The 23,203-nt window shown below is 40.3% G+C and overlaps 1 protein-coding gene across 2 annotated transcripts; it reads right to left on the reverse strand.

Moving 5' to 3' along the window:
- Positions 1-65: 65 nt before the first annotated feature.
- On the reverse strand, positions 66-23,203 carry GUCA1B (guanylate cyclase activator 1B). 2 transcript variants are annotated; one of them, XM_063444336.1, is made up of 5 exons: positions 22,533-23,203; positions 12,425-12,574; positions 5,103-5,217; positions 3,037-3,110; positions 66-424 (listed from the first exon to the last, which is right to left on the reverse strand). In XM_063444336.1, exons 1-5 carry the CDS (start codon positions 22,731-22,733, stop codon positions 350-352), a joined length of 615 nt encoding a protein of 204 aa, XP_063300406.1. In that variant the 5' UTR covers positions 22,734-23,203; the 3' UTR covers positions 66-349. The 2 variants fall into 2 exon arrangements, with proteins under 2 accessions (XP_063300406.1, XP_063300407.1); XM_063444337.1 differs by lacking the exon at positions 66-424 and having other exon boundaries at positions 2,517-3,110.

A 23,203-nucleotide genomic window follows, 5' to 3' on the forward strand; every position in this document is an offset into this window, starting at 1 on the left:
AAAGATCCATACTATTATTATTGTTATTATTATTATATAAGCAATAAGTTTGTGTGTGTGTGAGAGAGAGAGAGAATCAAGTTCATGTGGACAGAAACAAGAGGTTAGGAAATCCTTGTTCTAACAATCTAGACTGAGGAAACTGGAGATTATAAATAGGAAGAAGAACAATGTATCAAAGGAGAAATCACCAGATATGATACAAGAGTATCCAATTAAGGTGGACGGTGACCAAGTAAAATGGACTGTGCATGGTCTAGTCACATGATGTACAAGAGGGGTGTGAATAGGGTTAGATATCAAGCTTTCCTAATGATGAGTTTTAATGGATTTCTTGAAGGGCTGTAGATTAGGTAAAAGTCTGATGAGATAGTACACTCCATGGGAATGGTGTTGCCTTTGAGAAGTCCTGTAGGCGTAGATACTGAAAGACAGAAAGACAATTTAAAGATCGGCAAAGGGGGGAGGTAGGAAAGGAAGAGAAGCCTGGAAGCAGCATAAATTATAGATTTATTTATTATTGCCATTTATATAGCGCCAACAGATTCCGTTGGCGCTATATAGATTGTAATTATGGCTGTGGTAATGTGGATTGGGATCAATAAGGAGTGTCTGAAGAGAATGAATGTTCACACTATATCTAGTTTCCACTACACTATACTGATCTGTTCCTACCAAGGACAGGCAATCTCTGTACTGCTAAGAACCATGCTATTGTTCAAAAGGACTTGCAATGTCCAATGCCGCCCTTAGATCCACCCTATGTTGTGCATGTGTCTCTGTGCATGCATGTCAGAGTGTGCCGGTTTACCATGTCAATCAATGTATGCCTATTGCCTAATTGTGTATTATTATGCATTTATTTATGCATATTAAACACACCAGGGGGTGGGTCTTCATAATTATCTTGCCCATCGTCATGCAAATAGTAAGGATGTAATCCTACCTGCATTGTGCTTGCCATAGTCATATATACAAGCTAATTCCCTGCCAGAGGGTTCTGTGTCTTCACTAGGCCCATTTGACCAAAATAGTACAAAAAATGGGGCTTTATTTCTGTACAATATTATCAAATTGCAGAACAGAAGCTCAGTATACATCTAATCCGAACACTGTTCAGACATATTACACACAGAAGCAGAATATCAGTTCCATTTGACTAGGTACAATACACAATAATACAGAAATGTACAACCTAATGAAGACCCATTATATTATATAATAATTTGCTATATGTTTAATCACAATGTTTTGCTTTATCTTTCTCCATATTATCCACTCCAAGGAGACTAACAGTCGTGATCAGATTAGCAGCAACGATGTTAAATTCACTTGGTTCCACTAGAGGGCAGTCCTGGTATACAGTCAACATACATCACATGTTAATTTTGTGCCTATACTACTGATATCCTTACACCAATGCCTATTCTGCTGCCTGATTTGTCCCTTCCCCTAGGATTGCTCATTCCTCACATCCATACACATGCATGATTTCATAGTGACACATACATATAGATATACCTAGTTTAAATATCACAAGAGCTCATGCGTAAACATCCTCAGTGAAACTGAGATTACAGTGTGAATGCAGATGCACTGAAAACAATGCATAGATTAAGAGAAAACAAAATATGTTACATATGTTACATTTGTGGGCACCTGCCATCATGTCACCATTGTACACTGTACACAAATTAAAGAACTATTTTTTTTATATTTTTATTTCCATAAATTGCAGCATGGATCTTACTGATGAGAAATATTGTGGTCCTGTATTGTGGGTGGGAGATATTGGAACTGTGTATTTATTTAAAAGGTCTCCCCTAGCAGTCTCTCTACTTATTTTCAGTTTGATAAACTTCTCAGAACCTGTCTACCCCATACCCACTGTATTCTTCATCTCCCCTGTCCTCTTCAGCCCCCCACATCCCTCTCAAACACCATTTATCTCAGCCCCAGCACTTTTGCCCGAGTCACCTATTATTAGTCTCATTACCTTTTCTTCTCAGCCTAATCAAACCAATCTCCATCACATTATGTTGTCCTTCTCAGTTCCTCAATCTTCTTCCCCTGCCACCTCTAACCAACACCGGTTATCACGTCTGGTAATTCTCAAACGCTTGAAAGCAATCTTAACCCCCTATCAATTTCTGCTAGTCTATTGTGTCCCTTTCTGCCTCTACTACACAACTCAGCCCACTCTATGAACCTTAGTCAATCATCTTTCTCCTAATTTAGCAGCTGATGCCTGGAGTGAAGAGCCAAGCACACGTTCAGTAGCAATGACTACTTACTGGCTTACTTTGACCTGTGAAAGCCTTCTACAAGGCAAAGCATTAGTAAACATTTTTGCTATCACTGGATTTCCATACAAGCGCTTCATTTAGGGGTACCAATTGCCCATTACCAGGACCATGGTCTGTGTCTCTCTTCCAGCAACCCCTCCTTGCTGGCAGGAGTTGTATATTTTAGAATTTTAAATAATTAATTATTATTATTATTATTTTATTTTTTATATATATATAAAATGCCTATGTATTCCTTGGTGCTGTACACTGGGTAAAATACAAATATGTGTAGACATGTAGGAACAAGAGGCAATAAGTGTTCTACTAAAAATTGAGCTTATGGTCTAAAAAAAATCATAAAGTGATGATAGGCATGAATTTTGTACACTAGCACCTGCTTATCTGCATTCCCCAAGACTGAAAGTGAAGAGTTTGGACCACTGTAGGTTTCCATAAAGTTTAGTATTGATGACTTGGTGCGTTGTGCATTAATCCAGATCAAAGTAACAACTGTGGATCACAAAATAAATATCTCAGGACAGTAATGAGTAATTCAAACTGTGTATAACCAAGCTTCGATACTTAAAATCCAAGCAAACGCAGCAGGTGCTATGTTCCTCCACCACCTACAACAACTTCCTGTTATGATATTCACATCCTCGACAAGCAGCAGGAGCTAAGGAGCCAGACTGGTTTAAAATAGAGCACTCTTCCTTCTTTGCTCTGTTATCCAACTCCCAGGACTCACATCCATCTGCAGCATTTTCATCACCCACTTGTCCTTACGAGCACCATCAATAAATTCATCCAATGATAGTTGGCCTGCAAAAGAAAAACACCAATGTAAGACATTCATTGTTTGGAAGATATGATAATCACGACGCTCGAAAACCTGCACAAACAATACTATTATGGATGTAGTTACCGTGTATAATATTAGAAAAGGACAGGCAAGGAACCAGGCTGGGAGGGAAGCGATGGCAGATAAAATGGCTGAAACAGTGAACGGTTAAAAAAGAAACGGGGGGGGAATGAAGGACTTTTTGTTTTGTATTTTACCTTTTTGCATACTATTATTATTCTGAAACAGATATATAACAATACAGATATAAAAACAGATGTCTGTTTTATATTTTCTTAATCTGCAGATTACGAATGTTGGAAGCCATTTCTGGTGCCCAAATACACAAACCTCTGAATTTACAGTTATTTTGGTGGGAGAGGTGGCCAGTCTTCCATAAGCATTAATTACCCTTTCTCCCATGGGCTCTCTAGTCCCTTACTCCCACCCCCGCTTGCCATCCAAGGATGGCATTTATTAACTTAACATAGGGCCCTGCTTCCTGCTCAGTCTAAACTGTTGAAACACATATAGTGACAGAGAGCAGAGAACTGATGATTACATAGAATAGTGTACATATATTAAAGTTGACTTGCAAAGCCTTGTTCAAGGGTTTTATGACTGCAGAAAATTAATGGATTGTGTCCACCTGTCAGCCCACTGCTTCATTAGTTATACAACCTTCTGGGTCACTGGATTCCTCTAATCAACATTCCCAAAATGTACTCTCTTCCAGGGTGGGGGTGGGCTGTGCCTGCACTTTACACCACACAGACATACATGCCATTAAGGACCTATGCCACCCCCGAACAGCAATCAATTGAAGGACTTTCTCTCCTCATAGTAGCATACTAAATCGCCAAATTAGCTGCTCAGTGACATTCCTTCTTCTACTCTTATTGTCTCTTGGACCACTCCATTTTATCTTTTTGGATATATTTGACATGTTCAGACTTGCCTCTGCGGGAATGTCTTTCTTTTTGATTTTAAGCTTGACTCGCACCCAGGAATGTTCCTGGCCACAGATTTAAATCCTATCCCTGACAGTTTGGCGTGCATGGCATTTACTGACTTCCATATTGTACTATAGTATTTTTTACCTTGGTTAATTTGCATGTGTCTTTTTACTTTAATACTGTGCCTAAATCTCATATCATGCACCTACTGATCTAACTTGTCACATTCTTTTAACGTATTTTGTTTAATTTGGAAGCTGCCCAGTGGGCTGCCACATTACATTCTCACTGCCCTTAGTATTAATTTCTCTTTGTGCACATATCAAATTACTGTATACTTGCTTACTAGCTGCCACTCGTCATTGATAACTTATTTACATGTTGTTGTTTGTTGTCTGAAGTTGCCTAGGGAGAATGGTGTTTGTATGAGGGTCACTGTTTTATATTTTATCTTCGGGTTTACCTTCACACTGGCCTTTCCGCAACATGCTGAAGGTAACCAGGTTGTTGCTTTACTATAAGTATACTTGAATACATTGTTTATGTCATTATGTCAGTGTGTCGGAAATCTTGCCAAAACTACGTTTTGGAAAAAAAAATGTTATCATGCTCTGATTTTCTGACTCTTGTTTACTCTGTTGGTAAAAAAAAATATTTGAATGAAAATGGGCATTTCATAAACTTAACTGTTGTTTATTGATTACTTAAACATGGATGTATGATTTGTTATGTTATGTTGTGTTTTGCTATGTATGTATTCCTTTGAATTAATTGCCTTTTAATATATAAGTAGATACATTTATGGAATGTGTACATGTCAGCTTTTCAGTTCACACAATAGACACATTTTAAGAACACACATGTGCACAGTGATGGTTGTTTATATACTCGCCACTCAGACATTGTGTATCAGATGGAAGAAGGTATCTGCATTTATACTGGCCTTTATCCACAGTGTAAAATGGCAGGTACATTAGACACATTCTAGCATTGGTTGTTAACCCTAAGATTACTTACCATCTCCATTCTCATCTACCAACTGGAATATCCTATCCACTACTTCTTCAGGTGAGAGTAAAGGAATTCGATCATCCTGTCCCTGACGGCACACCTTCTTCAAGTTATAAATAGACTGAAATAAAAGTAGAAGAATTCGGGTATGCACAGTAGATCATAATATTTTAATATCTGAAGGAGAGCAGAACAATAAGTCACCCTGGCATAGTACACCAAGATTTGAATCTATTTAGCGTATCAACCTGCTCTTGATAAAGGCGATTTACTTCGCCGAAACGCGCGTTGGGCACAGATTTAAGCGGATGTTTTTAATTTAGGATCCTCTTGGCTCTCTGACTTACCTTACTCCAGTTCTCTGGTGGGACTAGATACTTTATTACTATTAGCAAGTTGATCAGGGACCTCCTCTCCCCCAAATCTCCTATAGTTGGTTTGGCATCTCTGCTTTTATATCAACATTGCTGTATGTTTGGAGTACAGGATTCTCCCGGTTTTGTTGCAAATCAATTCTGTTAGATTTCTATGCACTGGATACATTTATTGGTATCCGTAATCTATTTACTCTGTACTCAAAGGTTTGCAATTTGCTACATTTATTGTATCTCTTTCTCCCTCTATAAGTAACCTGTTACTCTTATTGGCAACTTTGCCAGATATATATTTACAGCTACTTTTTTTGGTTTATAACACCACTCTATGGTTTAGTCATTATTGTTTTCCATTAGGTCCTAATTTTAATTGTTTGTTTGTTCAGTATTTTCTCCCCAAGAGGGACCATTAAAAGAGTTTTTGTTTTTGGCTCTCTGTTTATGCAGAGTAGCCTTTTATATAAGGATACAGGGTCTTTTTGGGAGGCAGTTTGTCTTACATCTGCCACCCATTAGTCCTTTTCTCTCTATATATCTCTAGGGGTTAGGCCCCAGTGTATCTTTCAACCAGCACAACTCTGGTGGATGGACCTGTTCCACTCCTTACCAGCGTTGTTCCTCTCTAACTCTGTTCCTTGTTCATCTGAATCTCTGTACTCCATAACATTGGCCTGTCTCTGTTTATGCTGTTGTTTAATTTCTAGGCTATTTTCTATACTTTGACACTTTAAAACCGGCCACTCTAAGGACCAGTAATATGTGTTCTCTAGCTAGTATAGGACATCCTGTGTCTTAGGTCTGCATGTTGCGGTATACCTGTCAAGACATTTTGAATTGATGATTTTAGCCAGGGGAAAAGCTGCGGCTGTGGGGAAGCCCAATAATCTAAATCATCCCTAGATCTCCTCAACTTTAGAAATATATGTTTATATTTCTAATGTTATAGAGTTCTTTTAAATGATGAATCTGCGTACATTTATCAACAGCATAAGTTGAGCTCATCTAATGCTAAATAAACAGTATGCAATATGTGAGGCACATAAACTACAATACAGAAAAGTTAAAGGATTAATGTTATAATGGTTTGACAATATGTTCTTGTGTTAAAGTGTACCTGAAATAGTAAAATGACGATGTATCACTTTTAGGGACTATAATTTCATACTAGCTTTATTGCTAGAAAATGTACAAAGTAAATAAAACCACAAAATTTTGTCTTTAGCCTTTGCCTTTGTCACATACATGTAGGTAAAATCTCTATACCAAGGAATGCATGTTTCCTCCTATAATCATAGTTTCATGGCGGGTGCAAGTCATCACCTGGAGCTAGCCACAGCACGTTTGAGATAAGTATATCTTTTCAATCTACATATTTGCTGATGATTTTTCCAGTGCATAGATTGAAAGCGTAAATTGACCTTTTATCACCACACTTATTGCTAAAGAATTTAAAACAGCTCTTTCACCTCTCAGTACTTTAGGAAGTATTGATGGTCACAAGTAATGGCTGTGGGATTCTGGCATTGTCTCGCTCATTGTGAGACCTGATCTATGGACCCTCCATAGATCTCAATGTTGTACGCACATTTGTGAGAATACAGCCCTGACATGGCTCCTAGTAGTGCTGACGTAGCTCCATGAAGCACCAGCAGTACAAGAAGGCCTAGAGCAGGGCTGTCAAACATACAGCCACCGATTTAGCCAGTGGCTGTTCCCTTGAGCACTCACTGTGCTGGGAGGAAGTGATTAAACTCCACTTCCTTCTGGCTCCCAGACAGTAGCACAGGGGAGCAAGGGATGAGGCAGCATGGGCGGCTGACAAGACAGGTCAGTAGGAGAGGGAGAGGTGGGGTGTGATGCTCTGTCTGGGAACTCAAAAGAGGGACTGGTGCAGGATTTAGATTGTGAGTGAGCAGAGACTGTGATCTGCTCTCTCACATTGCCAAACATACTGTACCAGGAGGAGCAAGCCACAAAAATTGTAAGTGTGCAATAGTGTGTAAGTAACTGTCTGTATGTATAACAGTGTGTGTATATGTGTTACAGTGGGTGTACATGTGTAACAGTGTGTGTATATAAGTGTAATAGTATGTGTATATCTATAGCACTGTGTGTATATATGTATATATGCACGTGTGTATATATGTATATTTGCACATGTGTACAATTTGCTGAGGGCGGTCCAGCCAAGAGGGCAGTGGTGGAGGCCCATTGGATCATTTTGAGTCTCGGGAGGGCTTTTAGATCAGTGTCCCAGTCACCCTTTAATAGGACCAGACTTTTGTTACCCCACACACACACAGCCTGCTGGGAGCCATGCAGAGAGGTAGGAGCAGGCACACACACAGGAGGGAAGCTATAAACTATGGCTAAAACATTGTTAATTGTTAGTTATATGTGTGTATGTGTACCTGTGTGTCTGTGTGTGTCAGTTTGTATGTGTACCTGTGTTTGTGCATATCTATGTCAGTGTGTGTAGCTGAGTGTGTGGCAATACACACATACCAGCACTCAAACGGCAACACTGCATACAAATATACCCCAGCATTCAAACATAAAAAATGTATACAAACATTCCCCTGCATTGAAACACCCACAAGGCACACAAATGCAACCCTGCAGTCAAGCACCCAAACACAGTCCTGAATTCAAATGCCATTACTTTAAAAAAAAAAAAAACACCATTCAAACGCACACACTTCACCCAAACACATCCCAGCATTCAATTGGCAACAGTACATACAAACACACAACTGCATTCAAACGCCAACACACACGTATACACCTTTATTTTGTTGTTGTAAAAAAGTAAACAATTACATTTTTTTAGGACATTATGTAAAGTTGTTCTATGTGTCTCCTCTTTTTCTTGTTTGCTGGCAATCCATACCCATTTTAGTGGACAGTTTGGCCCTCTAGAACAAATTAGTTTTACACCCCTGGTGTAGAGCAGTGTTCCCCAACCCCCGGGCCGCGGACCGGTACCGGTCCGTGGATCAAACGGTACCGGGCCGCCCAGGGGTGTGGGGTGTGCGAGCCTGCCGGCTAATGCAGGGCTGGCATTGCCCAAGTGCCAGCCCTGCAATGTGCCTGCGGACCGGAGGGGAGATCAGAGATCTCCCTCCCCGGTCTGCAGGCACATTGCTGGCAGCCGGCAGGGGAGTGAGAGAGGACCCGGAAGCTCTTACCTGCAGCTCCTCCGGGTCCTCCTCTCGCGAGATTTGGAGCGTTGCCGCGGTAACCACGGCAACGCTCCAAATCTCGCGAGAGTGAACTCTAGCCCTGTAACTGGGCTAGAGTTCACCTCACCACCACCGGACCACCAGGGAATCCCCACCGGACCACCAGGGACTAAGAAATGTCCCCCCTCCTCCCAGTAAAGGTAAGAAGGGAGGGGGGACATGAATATATTAATTTTAATTAAATAAATTTAAAAAAAGCCTCCTTACGCCCCATACACACACTGCCCACACACACACACTACACACACTGCCCCACAAACACTGCCCCATACACACTACAAACACTGCCCCATGCACACACTACACACATTGCCCCACAAACACTGCCCCCATGCACACACTACACACACTGCCCCATACACACACTACACACATTGCCCCACAAACACTGCCCCATACACACTACACACATTGCCCCACAAACACTGCCCCATACACACTACACACATTGCCCCACAAACACTGCCCCCATGCACACACTACACACACTGCCCCACAAACACTGCCCCATACACACTACACACATTGCCCCACAAACACTGCCCCCATGCACACACTACACACACTGCCCCACAAACACTGCCCCATACACACACTACACACATTGCCCCATACACACACTACATACACTGCCCCACAAACACTGTCCCCATACACACACTGCCCCACAAACACTGCCCCATACACACACTACACACATTGCCCCATACACACACTACAAACACTGCCCCATACACAGACTGCACACACTGCCCCACAAACACTGCCCCATAAACACACTACACACACTGCCCCATACACACACTGCCCCATACACACACTGCCCCATACACACACTACACACACTGCCCCATACACACACTACACACACTGCCCCACAAACACTGCCCCCATACACACACTGCCCCACAAACATTTCCCCCATACACACACTACACACACTGCCCCACAAACACTGCCCCATAAACACACTACACACATTGCCCCATACACACACTGCCCCATACACACACTGCCCCATACACACACTACACACACTGCCCCATACACACACTACACACACTGCCCCACAAACACTGCCCCCATACACACACTGCACACACTGCCCCACAAACATTTCCCCCATACACACACTACACACACTGCCCCACAAACACTGCCCCCCACACACACACTGCAACTCTCACACACACTGCCACCCTCACATACACACTGCACCGCTCACACACACATACACACAATTTTGAGTCTATGTCTTTATGTGACTGTGTTTGTGATTTTCTGACTATGTATGTGTCTGCGTGTTTTTTTTAATATATGTGACTTTGGTTTTTTTTTGTCTTATTAAATCAAAACAAGCGGGCCACGGAAAAATTATCAAATGTTTACCGGTCCGCGGCGATAAAAAGGTTGGGGAGCACTGGTGTAGAGGACCTAAATCTACTTTCCACTGCACCCCACGGTAACGAGACCCTCACAGGACGTGTCACCTTCAAGGGTGTCTGCAAAATATCAGCTTGTGAAAGTGACAGATGTGCTTTAAATAATACATGAAGTCGTAAACTTATGTGAGCATCACATGTGCCCTTCTCACAGACAATAAACAGCTTAAACACATACTGAATAAAAATGTGTAAATAATAATAATTCACCCTAAATACAACCCTCAGTCTATAATAACAGCTGATCTGAGTGATACTGAGTGTCCTAGCAAAGGACAAGGAACCCATGCAAGCTCATCGGGAATGGACATGTGTATTGTATGAAAGAGAACTTTTATCTAAGCATCTTGTAACCGATGTTCTACTTTGGTTTTTATTGTATGCTATATAATATATTTTATTTATGCTGTCTGGGAGGCAATTAAAAAGTCATGTCTGTCTGTCAGTAAGTAAGTAACATTCATAGGTGAGTGTGGGAAGGGTTATAAAAGGGCTGATAGTCAAGTTTAAATAAATAATGTCCCTCTACCAGAACCTTTTCTGTAAAACATAACTATGGAGAGTCTATAACTTTGTGTTTCGGCTCCTAAGTTTAGGTAGTTAAAGAAATACTCTAAGCACCAGAACTACGACAGCATAGTGGTTTTGGTGCAAAGAGTCCAATTGCAGTATCTCAGTTGTAAACACAATTGTTTCTGAGAAAGGGTAATATGTACGTTGAGCTGTAAGGACACCTCCAGGGGCTGTCACTCAGACAGCTACTAGAGGAGCTTCTTATTATGATCTGCAATCTTTTGAGCACTAGGATGCCAAACGCTCCCCATAGAGATGCATTGAGCTATTGCATCTTTATAAGGAGATGCAGATTGGAGCAGCGACCTCCAGACAAACACAGGAGCCCCCCATTACTTCCCTATGGGAAAACATTGGATTTGCTGAGATCATCGTCGCTGATGATCTCTTCCAGGGTGGTGTGACGTAGGACTAAACTGGACTAATAAGGTATTTAATTTCCTGATTTTAATTTGGATTACTATGTATCTCCTTTTTTTCTCTTTTCTACTTCTCCACCTATTTTTATTCAGCTTTACCTTCTACGTTTAAATTTTCTTTTTTTTTTTTTTTTTAAGATTATTTTTTTTCATTCACAGAATGCTGCTACACATGTCCTTTATCACCGCCCCTGCCATTCAAGCTAACTAACCTGCTATGGCAATGTCTCTGTTTGCTCTGTTTGAAACAAGTTAAAGGGACACTATAGTCACCTGAACAACTTTAGCTTAATGAAGCAGTTTTGGTGTATAGAACATGCCCCTGCAGCCTCACTGCTCAATCCTCTGCCATTTAGGAGTTAAACCCCTTTGTTTATGAACCCTAGTCACACCTCCCTGCATGTGACTTGCACAGCCTTCCATAAACACTTCCTGTAAAGAGAGCCCTATTTAGGCTTTCTTTATAGCAAGTTCTGTTTAATAAAGATTTTCTTATCCCCTGCTATGTTAATAGCTTGCTAGACCCTACAAGAGCCTCCTGTATGTGATTAAATGTAAATCATAGCCAGTGGAGGTGCCTCTCAGCTGTCCCGATTCTGCCGTATTTCTTTTCTGTCCAACTTTTGGGGACACCAGGGAACTATCCCCACCATTCATAGCATAAGATGTGATTGTGCTATGTTTAGGGCTCCTGCATGTCCTGCCCTCAGTGAGCCGTCTTGCACGACGCACAGGCAGCCTTGCATGCTTTCACGCCAAGCTGACCTGCCATAAACCTGGGAGGAACTGCCCTCTTCAGGGCAGGTCTTCCTCTTTGGGGAGAGCTAGTGACACAATCACATCACTGACCCGCATCCTTTGCCTTGCTCCCACCGGCGTCCCCATTCTTAGGACATTCTTAGGACATCAGAGTTAGGAGGTATGTAACAGTACTAGAATATGACTCAACATGTCTGTTCAGTCAGATTAAAAAAAGTTAATATTTCTCAAAACAAAAATCAATAATAATTTAAAATCATTAAGTTTCATATAAATGCAATAAAACTTTAAAAATGAAAATTTGTTGTCATGACTTTTAAGTGCTCATGGCTGCACAGACATTCACAGGCCTTCACCGGCATGGGCATGTTTGACAGTTCGGTAGATGCTACTCAGATTGCCTAACTGTGATTGCAAGCTTTTGTTTTGCGTACGTTTTTTTATTTTTTTATTTCTGCTATGCATAATTTTTGGAAATGCATAAATACAAATATTTTTAAAAAAGAAACGTCTACTCACCTCCACAATCTCCAGGAGCTCTGTCTTATCAATGCAACCATTTCCATCTCTGTCATAAACTTTGAATGTCCATTTTAACTTGTGCTCCAATTTCCCCCTTAACACAAGGTTCAGAGCTGCCACATATTCCAGGAAATCTATTGTATTGTCCTATAAAATAAAGCACAAAACATTTTTATCTTTGTTCAAGACAGTTCGATAAATAGCCATCCCGTGGAGCCATGCATCCCATGGAGCCTGTGCATTCCATTGAGCCTGTGCTAATTAGGCATCACTAAAGACGTTAATGGGAATTTGGCTCAGCTGAATCCCTCTGACAAGCAAAACAAATTTGGATGTCTACTGAGGAAGATGAAACTTGCTCAAATGATGCTTCATGCTCTGTATTTCAATAAACTGCTTGAAAACTTAATTACTGCACTCAAGGTATCTTTGCATCATAACCACTACAACAACTACCTAAAATCCTTAGTGTTGCCATAAGCAGAACATGGAAATTGCTTCCAAGCAGTATTTAGAATTTATATGCTGCTGAATTTATGATTGATTAATTACTTGATTCCTTATATATTTATACTGTGAATGTAAGTCATATCTTCAGAATACAAAAGGTGTATTATAGGAAAACACTGAAAGTTGCATTATAGGAAAACAATTTGGTGCCTGGAGTGTTCCTTTAATGCTCAATAAGTGAGATGTTACATGGGAGAGTAGGGTCAGAGTAAGCCTACTCCTCTGAAGACACATTCCATCATCATTTAATAACAAGTTAAAAAATTATTATCCTCATCTACAGCAATAATTTAAATAGACCAATTATTTCTAATCTATTGGATTGTTTGTGAATGAACACGACTAGTGCGTTTATTCACTACTATCACTGTACCCCATCGTTCAATAGAGCTTACCGAGGGTTGTGGGATGTGACTATTATGCTCCTCTTTCCCTTATTCATTATTTAACAAACATCTTAATCCCCTATACATGTATGTGAGGTCTACATCATTTGAAAATCGAGGTCCATGCTTGGTATATGTTAATGTACTTGCATATTTTTATGACTTTATTGATTTACCTATAAACAGCAAGATCTCCAGTTGTGTCATAATTTCGATGGAGACAATGTAATAAAGAGGTTTATTCAGTAGATATCAAGTTTGAGATACTGATCTTGACAGGTGTCATAATTGCCCACACACCAAGGAAATTCCCAAGGCCCAGCGAGACTACCCAACCCGGTAAGTAAACACAGAAACTGATATAGTGGTGTAGAGCTTGGCCAATGGTTTCATCAATTACAATTCATTCCACATAAACGTTGACCAAAAACTTTCATAAGCAATAATTAACTGCCCTCTGTCAGATCCAGGCAGATCCACAAGACTCAGTGCTCGGAGTGTAAACCAAACAGGAGTCCCCTTTACCCCACATGCCCACCCTTCCCCCCTCCAGGCTAATTCTTGAGCTTCACATGATTCAGGCGCTGGTCAGGAAAGAAATCCTGCAACCTGGGACATCCCTGATAAATATAGTATAATATAAAAACTAAAAAGGTGGAAAAGCTAACGACAATAAGGGTGAGGGATGGTGGGAACTGATCCTCCTACATTGACGTCCAGGAAGCAGAATAAAGAGCAATGAGCCCCAAAATTCAGAGCATTTACAATACTGATCTCCAGTCATGGCAGCTCTTACAGCTATGTCTTTGGCCTTCTCCTACCTCATTCTATGCATTCACGGCCCATTCCACACATAGAGTGATGCAAATTGTTACAAATAGAACTTGGTTTTAAATTTTCCAAGTATCATAAAAAAGTCTTTCCTGTATTGCCCTTAGATGATCCCCTGTGGAAATCAAAGGGGACAAAGGCGTTTAGCTAATAATCTCTATAGCAAGTTCCAAGTTACTTATTAGTGTCAGAGACTCTGCAGAGGATCCTGCCAAGGTCAACAGCACAATCCAGGAGAATACATTGTAGTACATTATCAGAAACCAAGATAAGACACAAGGGAGTATAGAATTCATGAAGTGATATTGTATCTAAATCTGTTTATCTGTGTGTGTGTTTCTGTCTGTCAAATGCCTTTGATTATGTGTAGCTGTGTACCTGTTTATCTGTTAATATCTGTCTGTGTGTGTATATGTAGATGTTTGGATATGAAGATAAAAGGTTTAACTTTGGGGATCACATTGATTAAAATCTTGCATGGAACCTCTCTGTTTCTGTTTTTTGTATGTCAAACCTAACTTACAATTACTTGAATGTCTTGTCCACCCTAGAGCTGTGGCATATTTCAATAATAATAATAATGATAGTAATTTGCAAAGATTGGAGGATGATCAGTAAAGCAGTATTTGTGACAAATAGAGGAAGAATCGGAGGTGCTGAACAACTAACTGGAGGCAATTTAACTGGTACATGTGCTATATAATTATAGTTAGCTATAGGAATTGTTTTGCCACACATTTGACCTGTTTTATGCCATTAAAAGCTTTTATATGTCATTATTTCTGCAGGTGTTTTTTTAAGTGTTATAAAAAAGACAAAATAAATAAATAATATTCATAATAATCTATATAATAATTTATAATTATATTTATAATAATTATACATTTACTTGCTTGACCAGGCTGTCATTTTACAGCATGGAGTCATATAAGGGTTAATTCCCTAATCGTTTCATTCTATAGTGTTAACAAAGGGACAGGATGTGTTTATCCAAAATTGATTAACTGGAAAACTAGCAGCATTGGGGCATAGTGTATTTTTTTTTTATCTTTTGGGCTGCATCTCTGCATAAATTTTCTACAATTCCTAGTTTACTGAATAAACCTCACAGCTTAAATCAGGGACTGTCCTGAAGACTTTATGGCAGTAAGCTGTTCTGTTTTATTGCTAATTATATCAACTTAGGACTTTTTGCAAAATTTTTATTTTTGTATACATTTGTTCCATGTGTTGAAGTATAGAAAAATTCTCAATCTCTCTCTCTCCTCTGGTATATTTCCATCGCCCTTCAAACATGCAACTGTAACCCCAATTCTAAAGAAGCCCAATCTTGACCCTAACTCCCCATCCAACTATCGTCCTATCTCGCTACTGCCTTTTGCATCCAAAAACCTTGAAAGAATTGTGTATGCGAGAATTACATACTTCCTCGAGTCCAACTCTCTGCTAGACCCTCTTCAGTCTGGTTTCTGCGCTAAGCACTCTGTGGAAACGGCACTGACCAAAGTATCCAATGGTCTACTCGCTGCAAAATCTTGTGGTCACTACTCTATCCTAATTCTCCTTGACCTGTCTGCGGCTTTTGACACTGTTGATCATCAACAGCTTCTTCTCATCCTCCGCAATATCGGTCTACAAGATATTGCTCTCTCCTGGTGCTTCTCCTACCTCTCCCAGCGCTCTTTCAGTGTTTATTTCTCTGGCTCTGCTTCTTCTCCCCAACTCCTCTCTGTTGGTGTCCCCCAAGGTTCAGTCCTTGGTCCTCTACTGTTCTCCATCTATACTGCCTCCCTTGGTAAACTCATTATCTCCTTTGGCTTCCAATATCATTTATATGTATATGTCCTGATCTCTCCCCGTCCCTCTTGACTAGTGTCTGACTGCCTCTCTGCTATTTCTAACTGGATGGCTGCCCACTTCCTTAAACTAAACTTGACCAAAACTGAAATTCTGGCCTTTCCTCCCTTAAGTGTTGTTACTCCTGTGTCTGTCTCCCTCCAAGTCAACGGTGCTACCATCAGCTCCACCAAGCAGGCTCGCTGCCTAGTTGTTCTCTTTGACTCCGACCTCTCCTTCAAGCCTCATGTTCAATCTATCGCCAAATCCTGTCATTTCCATCTCAAAAACATTGCGCGCATCCGCCCCTTCTTAACGCCAGATGCGACTAAGGTTTTGGTCCATTCCACTGAACTTTCTTGCCTTGACTACTGTAATCCGCTTCTCAGTGGTCTTACGTGCTCCCAACTTGCGCCATTACAGTCCATAATGAATGCGGCAGCGAGGCTCATCTTCCTGTCCGCCCGCACCTCCCATGCCTCACCCTTCTGTCAGTCCCTACATTGGCTTCCTATAAAATATAGAGCTCAATTTAAAATTCTGGTTCTTGCTTTCAAATCGCTACATAATGATGCTCCCACCTATCTATCCTCCCTTATACACAAGTATGTCCCGTCTAGGCCCTTACGATCTGCTGAAGACTTACGTCTATCTTCTGTCCGTACTCCCACCTCTGATGCGCGCCTTCAGGATTTCTCGAGGGCTGCACCGTTCTTGTGGAACTCGCTTCCCTCCTCCGTTAGATGCTCACTCAGTCTCCACTCCTTAAAAAAATCGTTAAAAACCCACTTCTTCATAAAAGAGTATCAATTAAACTGTTAATAGCTCCTGACTGATTCCTCTTCTGCAACTGTCACTAGTCTAATACTATCCTTACTTTTTTGTGTTATTTTACCCCACTCCCACTAGCATGTAAGCTAATTGAGCAGGGCCCTCAAACCCTCTGTTCCTGTGTGTCCAACTTGTCTGGTTACAACTACATGTCTGTTCGTCCACCCATTGTAAAGCGCTGCGGAATTTGATGGCGCTATATAAATAACATAATAATAATCTAGAAGTGTGTGTGGCTTCACTTGGGTCCAGTGGGGGCCAGGATGGCTTGGTACAGGTCAAGGGCAGGAGTTGTTGTATATAGGAGTATGTGTGGCTTCACTGGGGTCCAGTGGGGGCCAGGATGACTTGATACAGGTCAACGGCAGGAGTTGTATCTAGAAGTATGTGTGGCTTCACTGGGTTCCAGTTGGGACCGGGCGGCAGGTACAGGTCAAGGGCAGGAGCTGCTGTAGGTTGCTCTATTCCAGTGTGGATTCCCATTCACAAGTGCTGGGATGAAGTTTTTTGAGACTACTTCCTCAAGTGCCGTAATGCTTAAATTGAGGATTGTTTTTTACCACCTGCAATCATCGCTCGGGTTGCATTAGTATATATCTGAAGTCCCACGGGCAGCCTTGTGTGCTCTACAAAGTGCCATGCATGGCACACATGCCATAGGTTGCTGATCCCTGGTATAGATTATTAAAATAATGAAGTATTGTGCCACTGCATATGTGTCTTAAGCCTATGAACAATGTTATTGATTTGCAACATTAAGTTGAAATGTTATATAAACAAAAGGGTTTAAAATTATGAAGATGGCGTCACTATGTAAGTAACAAAATGTCACCTATACTTTGTGGTCACTAATTTGTTAAAAAGTGTATAGATTATCAGAGTTATTCACTAAAGCAAGGATTCAAAGTAAGGACAAAATGGGCAAACAGGAAAAACAAGTCAGCTAGGCTTGCAGCTTGGCTACTCTGGCCATATATTTGATATCACTTTCAATTCTCAATTCAGATTATAGCCCTGTAAATCAGTCTGTGACTGTGGGCCCAACATTGGGAGAGGAATTTCTCCATTCAATCCGTCCATGGGGGGGAGAGAGCCCATTCCCTCCAGTCTGCAGGTCCTGCGGGTGCAGAGTTGCAGATCATGAAGTAGGTGTTAGCAAGTTTCAGCCATTCCGAGCATATACGTGGGTGGCCAAGGCAATGCTCTGACACTTCAAGTGCCGTAACTCGTGAAACATTAACACATGGTTGTCAACTCTACATCAGGCAGAGCTGTAGAATTGGTAGCCAGCCCAGCGAGGAAGACCACGAGGTAGAACACTGGACCACCAGAGAATAGATTACTAAATAAAAAAGGTATTTCAGTTTGGAGAGACTGGTTACTAAAAAAGAGTCTCCCCACACACTGTTACCCTTCCACTTACTGTCACCCCCCCCCCCCCCCCCCCACACACACACACTGTCATTCCCCACGCACACTGTCATTCCCCACACACACTCACAACCCCCGCACACTGTCATACCCCTGCACACTGTCATACCCCTGCACACTGTCATACCCCCGCACACTCTGGAGAGACTGGTCACAAAAAAGAGTCTCCCCACACACTGTTACCCTTCCACTTACTGTCACACACACACTGTCGCCCGCTTGCACACACACTGTCATCTCTCCATACACACAGTCACCCCCACACTATCACTATACACACAGTCATCCCCCCAAACAATGTCACCCCCACACAACCCCGCACAAGGTCACCCCCTAACACTATCATACACACACCGTCATGAAACATAACTTCACTATTAATATATTGCTCAAAGGCAAGAGTCAACCCCTATTAAACACAAAACACTGCAATCAGCTACCTCCACACACGTGCGGTCTCAGACACAAACATACACATCATGCTCACTGAGACATTCACACACAAGAATACTCACTGTCAACCACCCCCACTCAAGCACATACAGAAGTAGACAATGCCAGAAACACTCAGAAATACACACAACCAGATACATATTGCGACTGCATTTCTGTATTTGACAATGAGTGTCACTGTGCATCAGTGTGTTTGTATTAGTGTGTATATATATATTTGTGTAACAGTGTGTATATGTGTGCATGTATTAGTTTGTGTGTGCCTATCATTGGCTGCAATGTGAGGGTGGTAATGTATAGGCTTGCAAAGGTAAAGTAAGCAAAATATATAATATATAATATACATACATATACAATACATAGGGCAACACATATAAAGAACATATAGGATAATATACATGTGAAAGGATTATAGAATATGTGGGGAAATATCTAGGACACTGTTTTCTTATCTGTAATTTTATTATTTGGGAAATTATTTTTTGCCCAACCAAAATGTTCCTTTTTGTATCCAATAACACCTTCACACCAGCACTTATTTATACACAACTGCCAAGCTACGCAATCGTGTATAGTGATAAGCATAATTGCAAATTCAATTTGCTTATTCAAATTAATTTCGTTTGCAAATTATGCCATAACTACTGTCATGGAGCCAAAACACTGCTAGCCTTTCAACAATGACTACAGAGATTAGCTTTCTGTATCCTGCGGTGCAAGCCCGCCCATTCTATATAACTACAGCTCCTTATACACACTCAATGCCACCCCTATCTTTTTTTCACTGTAAATGTTAGTTAGTGGGGCCTCATGTTTGAGTTACACAAAGTCTAGAGCCGCTATTGACTCTAAGGACTGTTTTATGCCATACTAAGCTTTGTGGGCAGGTCAATACGTATGCCTCCACAAAACAAAATCTGTTGTGGCGGCCATTTTAGAGGAAGCAGCATGCTTCAAGCAAATATATCTTTTACTCTATGCATTTGTTAGCAATTTCACCAGAATAATTTACAAATTACATTTTAGATAAATATTTTTATAGAACAGATCTTGTCACATACCATTTTCAGTAGGACAGTTTGACTTTATAGAAGGGGGGATGAATCCTTATCATATTCCATTATTTAAATAGGATTAGAATATAACACTGAGCATGATTCGTTGTGCAAAATGCTCATATTAAATGGTTATTTATTTAAAGTAAAATAATTTTATACGTTCAATGCTTGGTAAAGTGGATTATGGGGTTTATTCATGGAACAGTCCAGTTTTGGGAATGGCAGCCAACTAGCAACCAGACCCGTGACTATCTTATCATTCCCATTGTTCACCCTTGATGTAGTAGGACTTTGCTTGTATAGGGAGAAGCAGAGAGGATTTGGTTTCATACTTTACAGCAGGCCTTTCAAACCACCATAACAAATGCCCCATACTGTAGTCCCATTTTTAAGAGTTGAGCTGTTTTTGAACAGCTTGGTACTTACATGAAGATATTTTTCCACTTTAACAATATTAATGCAGTCCACCTCTATAAAGATTGAAACTTTCCATAAAGATAGAAGCTCTCAGCTCATGAGTTCCATCCAAAGAATCTCAACTCATGAAAAGGGGCGAGACCGCATGCACCAAGGAAACCCAGGAAAGTATCAAACCATTTGAAAACAACTTGACTGGAACTGCGCTACAGGCCTCATAACACCATAACCACTACATCACACTGACATGGTTATGGAGCTTAGAGTTCCCTTTTAATGTTGATTGCCATGGTACATTCACATTTTTTAGTTTCATGCAAGTTATTCCCTACATTTCCCTCTTTTTTTTTTATATATCTTTTTATTCACCAGCATTTACTGAATTTTGTTTTGCCCACACTGGTGTTTTTCGGATTTGCTGTTACCTGTGCACCTAGTGTGTGCCAATTCTATTTTCCATCCTCGCCGGTCAGTGAGAGAGTGTGATGCAATTGGGAGAACCACCAGGGATTTTGAAGGCTCTTTTTTTCTTAAAGGCCATAATGGCCACTGGTTAAATAAGCCATGCAAAGTAGTGATTTGAGGACCTGGTGAGGGTAACATTTAGGATGCAATAGCTAATTTAAAAAGAGAAATATTCAAGTCATTTTTTACATTTTTTTTACAATTTGTAATTCTACTGTGAATTCTCTAGACTTCACAGTTTAGTTAATAAACCGTCCAAATTCAAGATGATTTAAAATTTTGATTAAACGTATACTTGTAATAAATCCCATGAAAAACTAAGAGGGTTATCAGCTCAATTATGTACAAAAAATGTACTATGCTCCTGCTCAGCTGCTACATCACAGGTGTCAAACATCTCCTTTTAGCAAGAGTTGGACTACAACTGCCATGGTTCTTTGATGACCCAAGGCTGGAAATGAAATATGGGAGTTGGGGTCAAACAACCACTGAGGGTTCTGCTGTTTGAATCCAGTGTGATTCTAATTAGGCTTCTGGGACTTTAGACTCTTGCTTGACTAATATACATTGCAATAACAGTAACTACAAACACGAAGAAACTAGGTGCTATATCAGTTTTAAAAGGGTTGATAAAACTCACCAAAAGTTAAAGGGACACTATAGTCACCTGAACAACTTTAGCTTAATGAAGCAGTTTTGGTGTATAGGACATGCCTCTGCAGCCTCACTGCTCAATCCTCTGCCATTAAGGAGTTAAATCCCTTTGTTTATGAACCCTAGTCACACCTCCCTGCATGTGACTTGCACAGCCTTCCATAAACACTTCCTGTAAAGAGAGCCCTATTTAGGCTTTCTTTATTGCAAGTTCTGTTTAATTAAGATTTTCTTATCCCCTTCTATGTTAATAGCTTGCTAGACCCCGCAAGAACCTCCTGTATGTGATTAAAGTTCAATTTAGAGATTGAGATACAATTTTTTTAAGGTAAATTACATCTGTTTGAAAGTTAAACTATTTTTTTCTTTTCATGCAGGCTCTCTCAATCATAGCCAGTGGAGGTGTGGCTAGGGCTGCATAAACAGAAACAAAGTGATTTAACTCCTAAATGACAGTGAATTGAGCAGTGAAATTGCAGGGAAATGATCTATACACTAAAACTGCTTTATTTATTTAAGTAATTTAGGTGACTATAGTGTTCCTTTAAGGAGGTTTTAAGTACATCCATCTCTAAACTACCTTGCAAATAACTCTTTATACATCCAACATGAAGACAACATCTGTAAAGTTCCTTTAAAAAACATTCAATTTTCTCATTTATATTAAATATTAAATATATAATGCATTTAAAATTGGAAAATCCCTTTAAATTCTAGTTCTCCACTTCAGTTAATAAACATGTCTGTGTACGGTGTACTGAGTAACGTATTATTGATTTACATGCTGTATGTATAGTCACAAAAGTCAGCTCACAGCTATTCCTAAAAATAACCTGCTGGCAAATCTCATTACAGTAGAATAATTCCCCTGTGAGTAAATCCAGTAGCAAGCAAGACAAACAGTCCCTTATACGAATAGGTCAGTGATCGCTAACCTTGGCATTGCAGATGTTTAGGTACACATCCCATGATCCTCAGCCAGCTAGTTCACTGCAAATGTAGTTCATAGAAGCAGGAAAGACGTCTCAATATTTAAGTTAGCAATACACAGTTAGTTCTTCAGCTGACTTACTTTTTCATTTTGCACATATACAAACATTACATATATCAAAAAATCTTAAAGGAGCCCAATTTTTTGTAGCCATTTGTAGCCTATTTTTGTAGTAATTATTCTACAATGACATCAATGTCTAGGTATTAAATTATTTATGTGTTACTTTATGCAGCACTCACCCCATTTTTATCAAACGCTCTAAACATATGTTCCAAATAATCAGCAGCTTCCTGATTGTCCACCACGCCAAAAAAACGCTTAAACTCATGCATAAAAAGAGTTCCACTTGGGCATTCTACCACAAACTTCTTATACCACTCCTGAAGCTCTGCCACATCAATTTCTACTTTGCTAGAATCCTCACTTAATTGCTGTCCCATGTTTAGGAAAGCTGACAGAGAGGCTGCACTATGACGTTCTTTTTTTCGTCCTCTCCTTTGCTTCTGTTTCCTTAGTCTTTTTTCGTTTGCACTCAGATATGAATCAGCTCTAACGTGAAACTTCCAAAAAGTATTATTTGCATCCCAAACTCTGCTTGTAAATAAATTCTCAGTTTGTGGGCTACAGTTCTTGGTTTCATTTCCTCTTCATTTATGGATGTTTTTTCCCATTACTTTTAACCAGAGTCCATTGAGAAGTGCAAATCGTACATTTCAATGACATAAATTCCTCCTGCAATTTTCATTCCTAGTGATCCTTTTATCATTTGGTTCCATCACTGATCTTGCACTTGGACTGATCTAAAAATTATAGCTCAAGGATGGAGCGATTATTTGTGCCTCCTGTCACCTTTCCAGGTTTCTATTCTCTCATGGTCGCTCTGCCCAGCATAGCACAGTGGGTAGCAGGG

This window comes from Pelobates fuscus, chromosome 1, assembly GCF_036172605.1.
Source record: "Pelobates fuscus isolate aPelFus1 chromosome 1, aPelFus1.pri, whole genome shotgun sequence".
NCBI classification, from domain to species: Eukaryota; Metazoa; Chordata; class Amphibia; order Anura; family Pelobatidae; genus Pelobates; species Pelobates fuscus.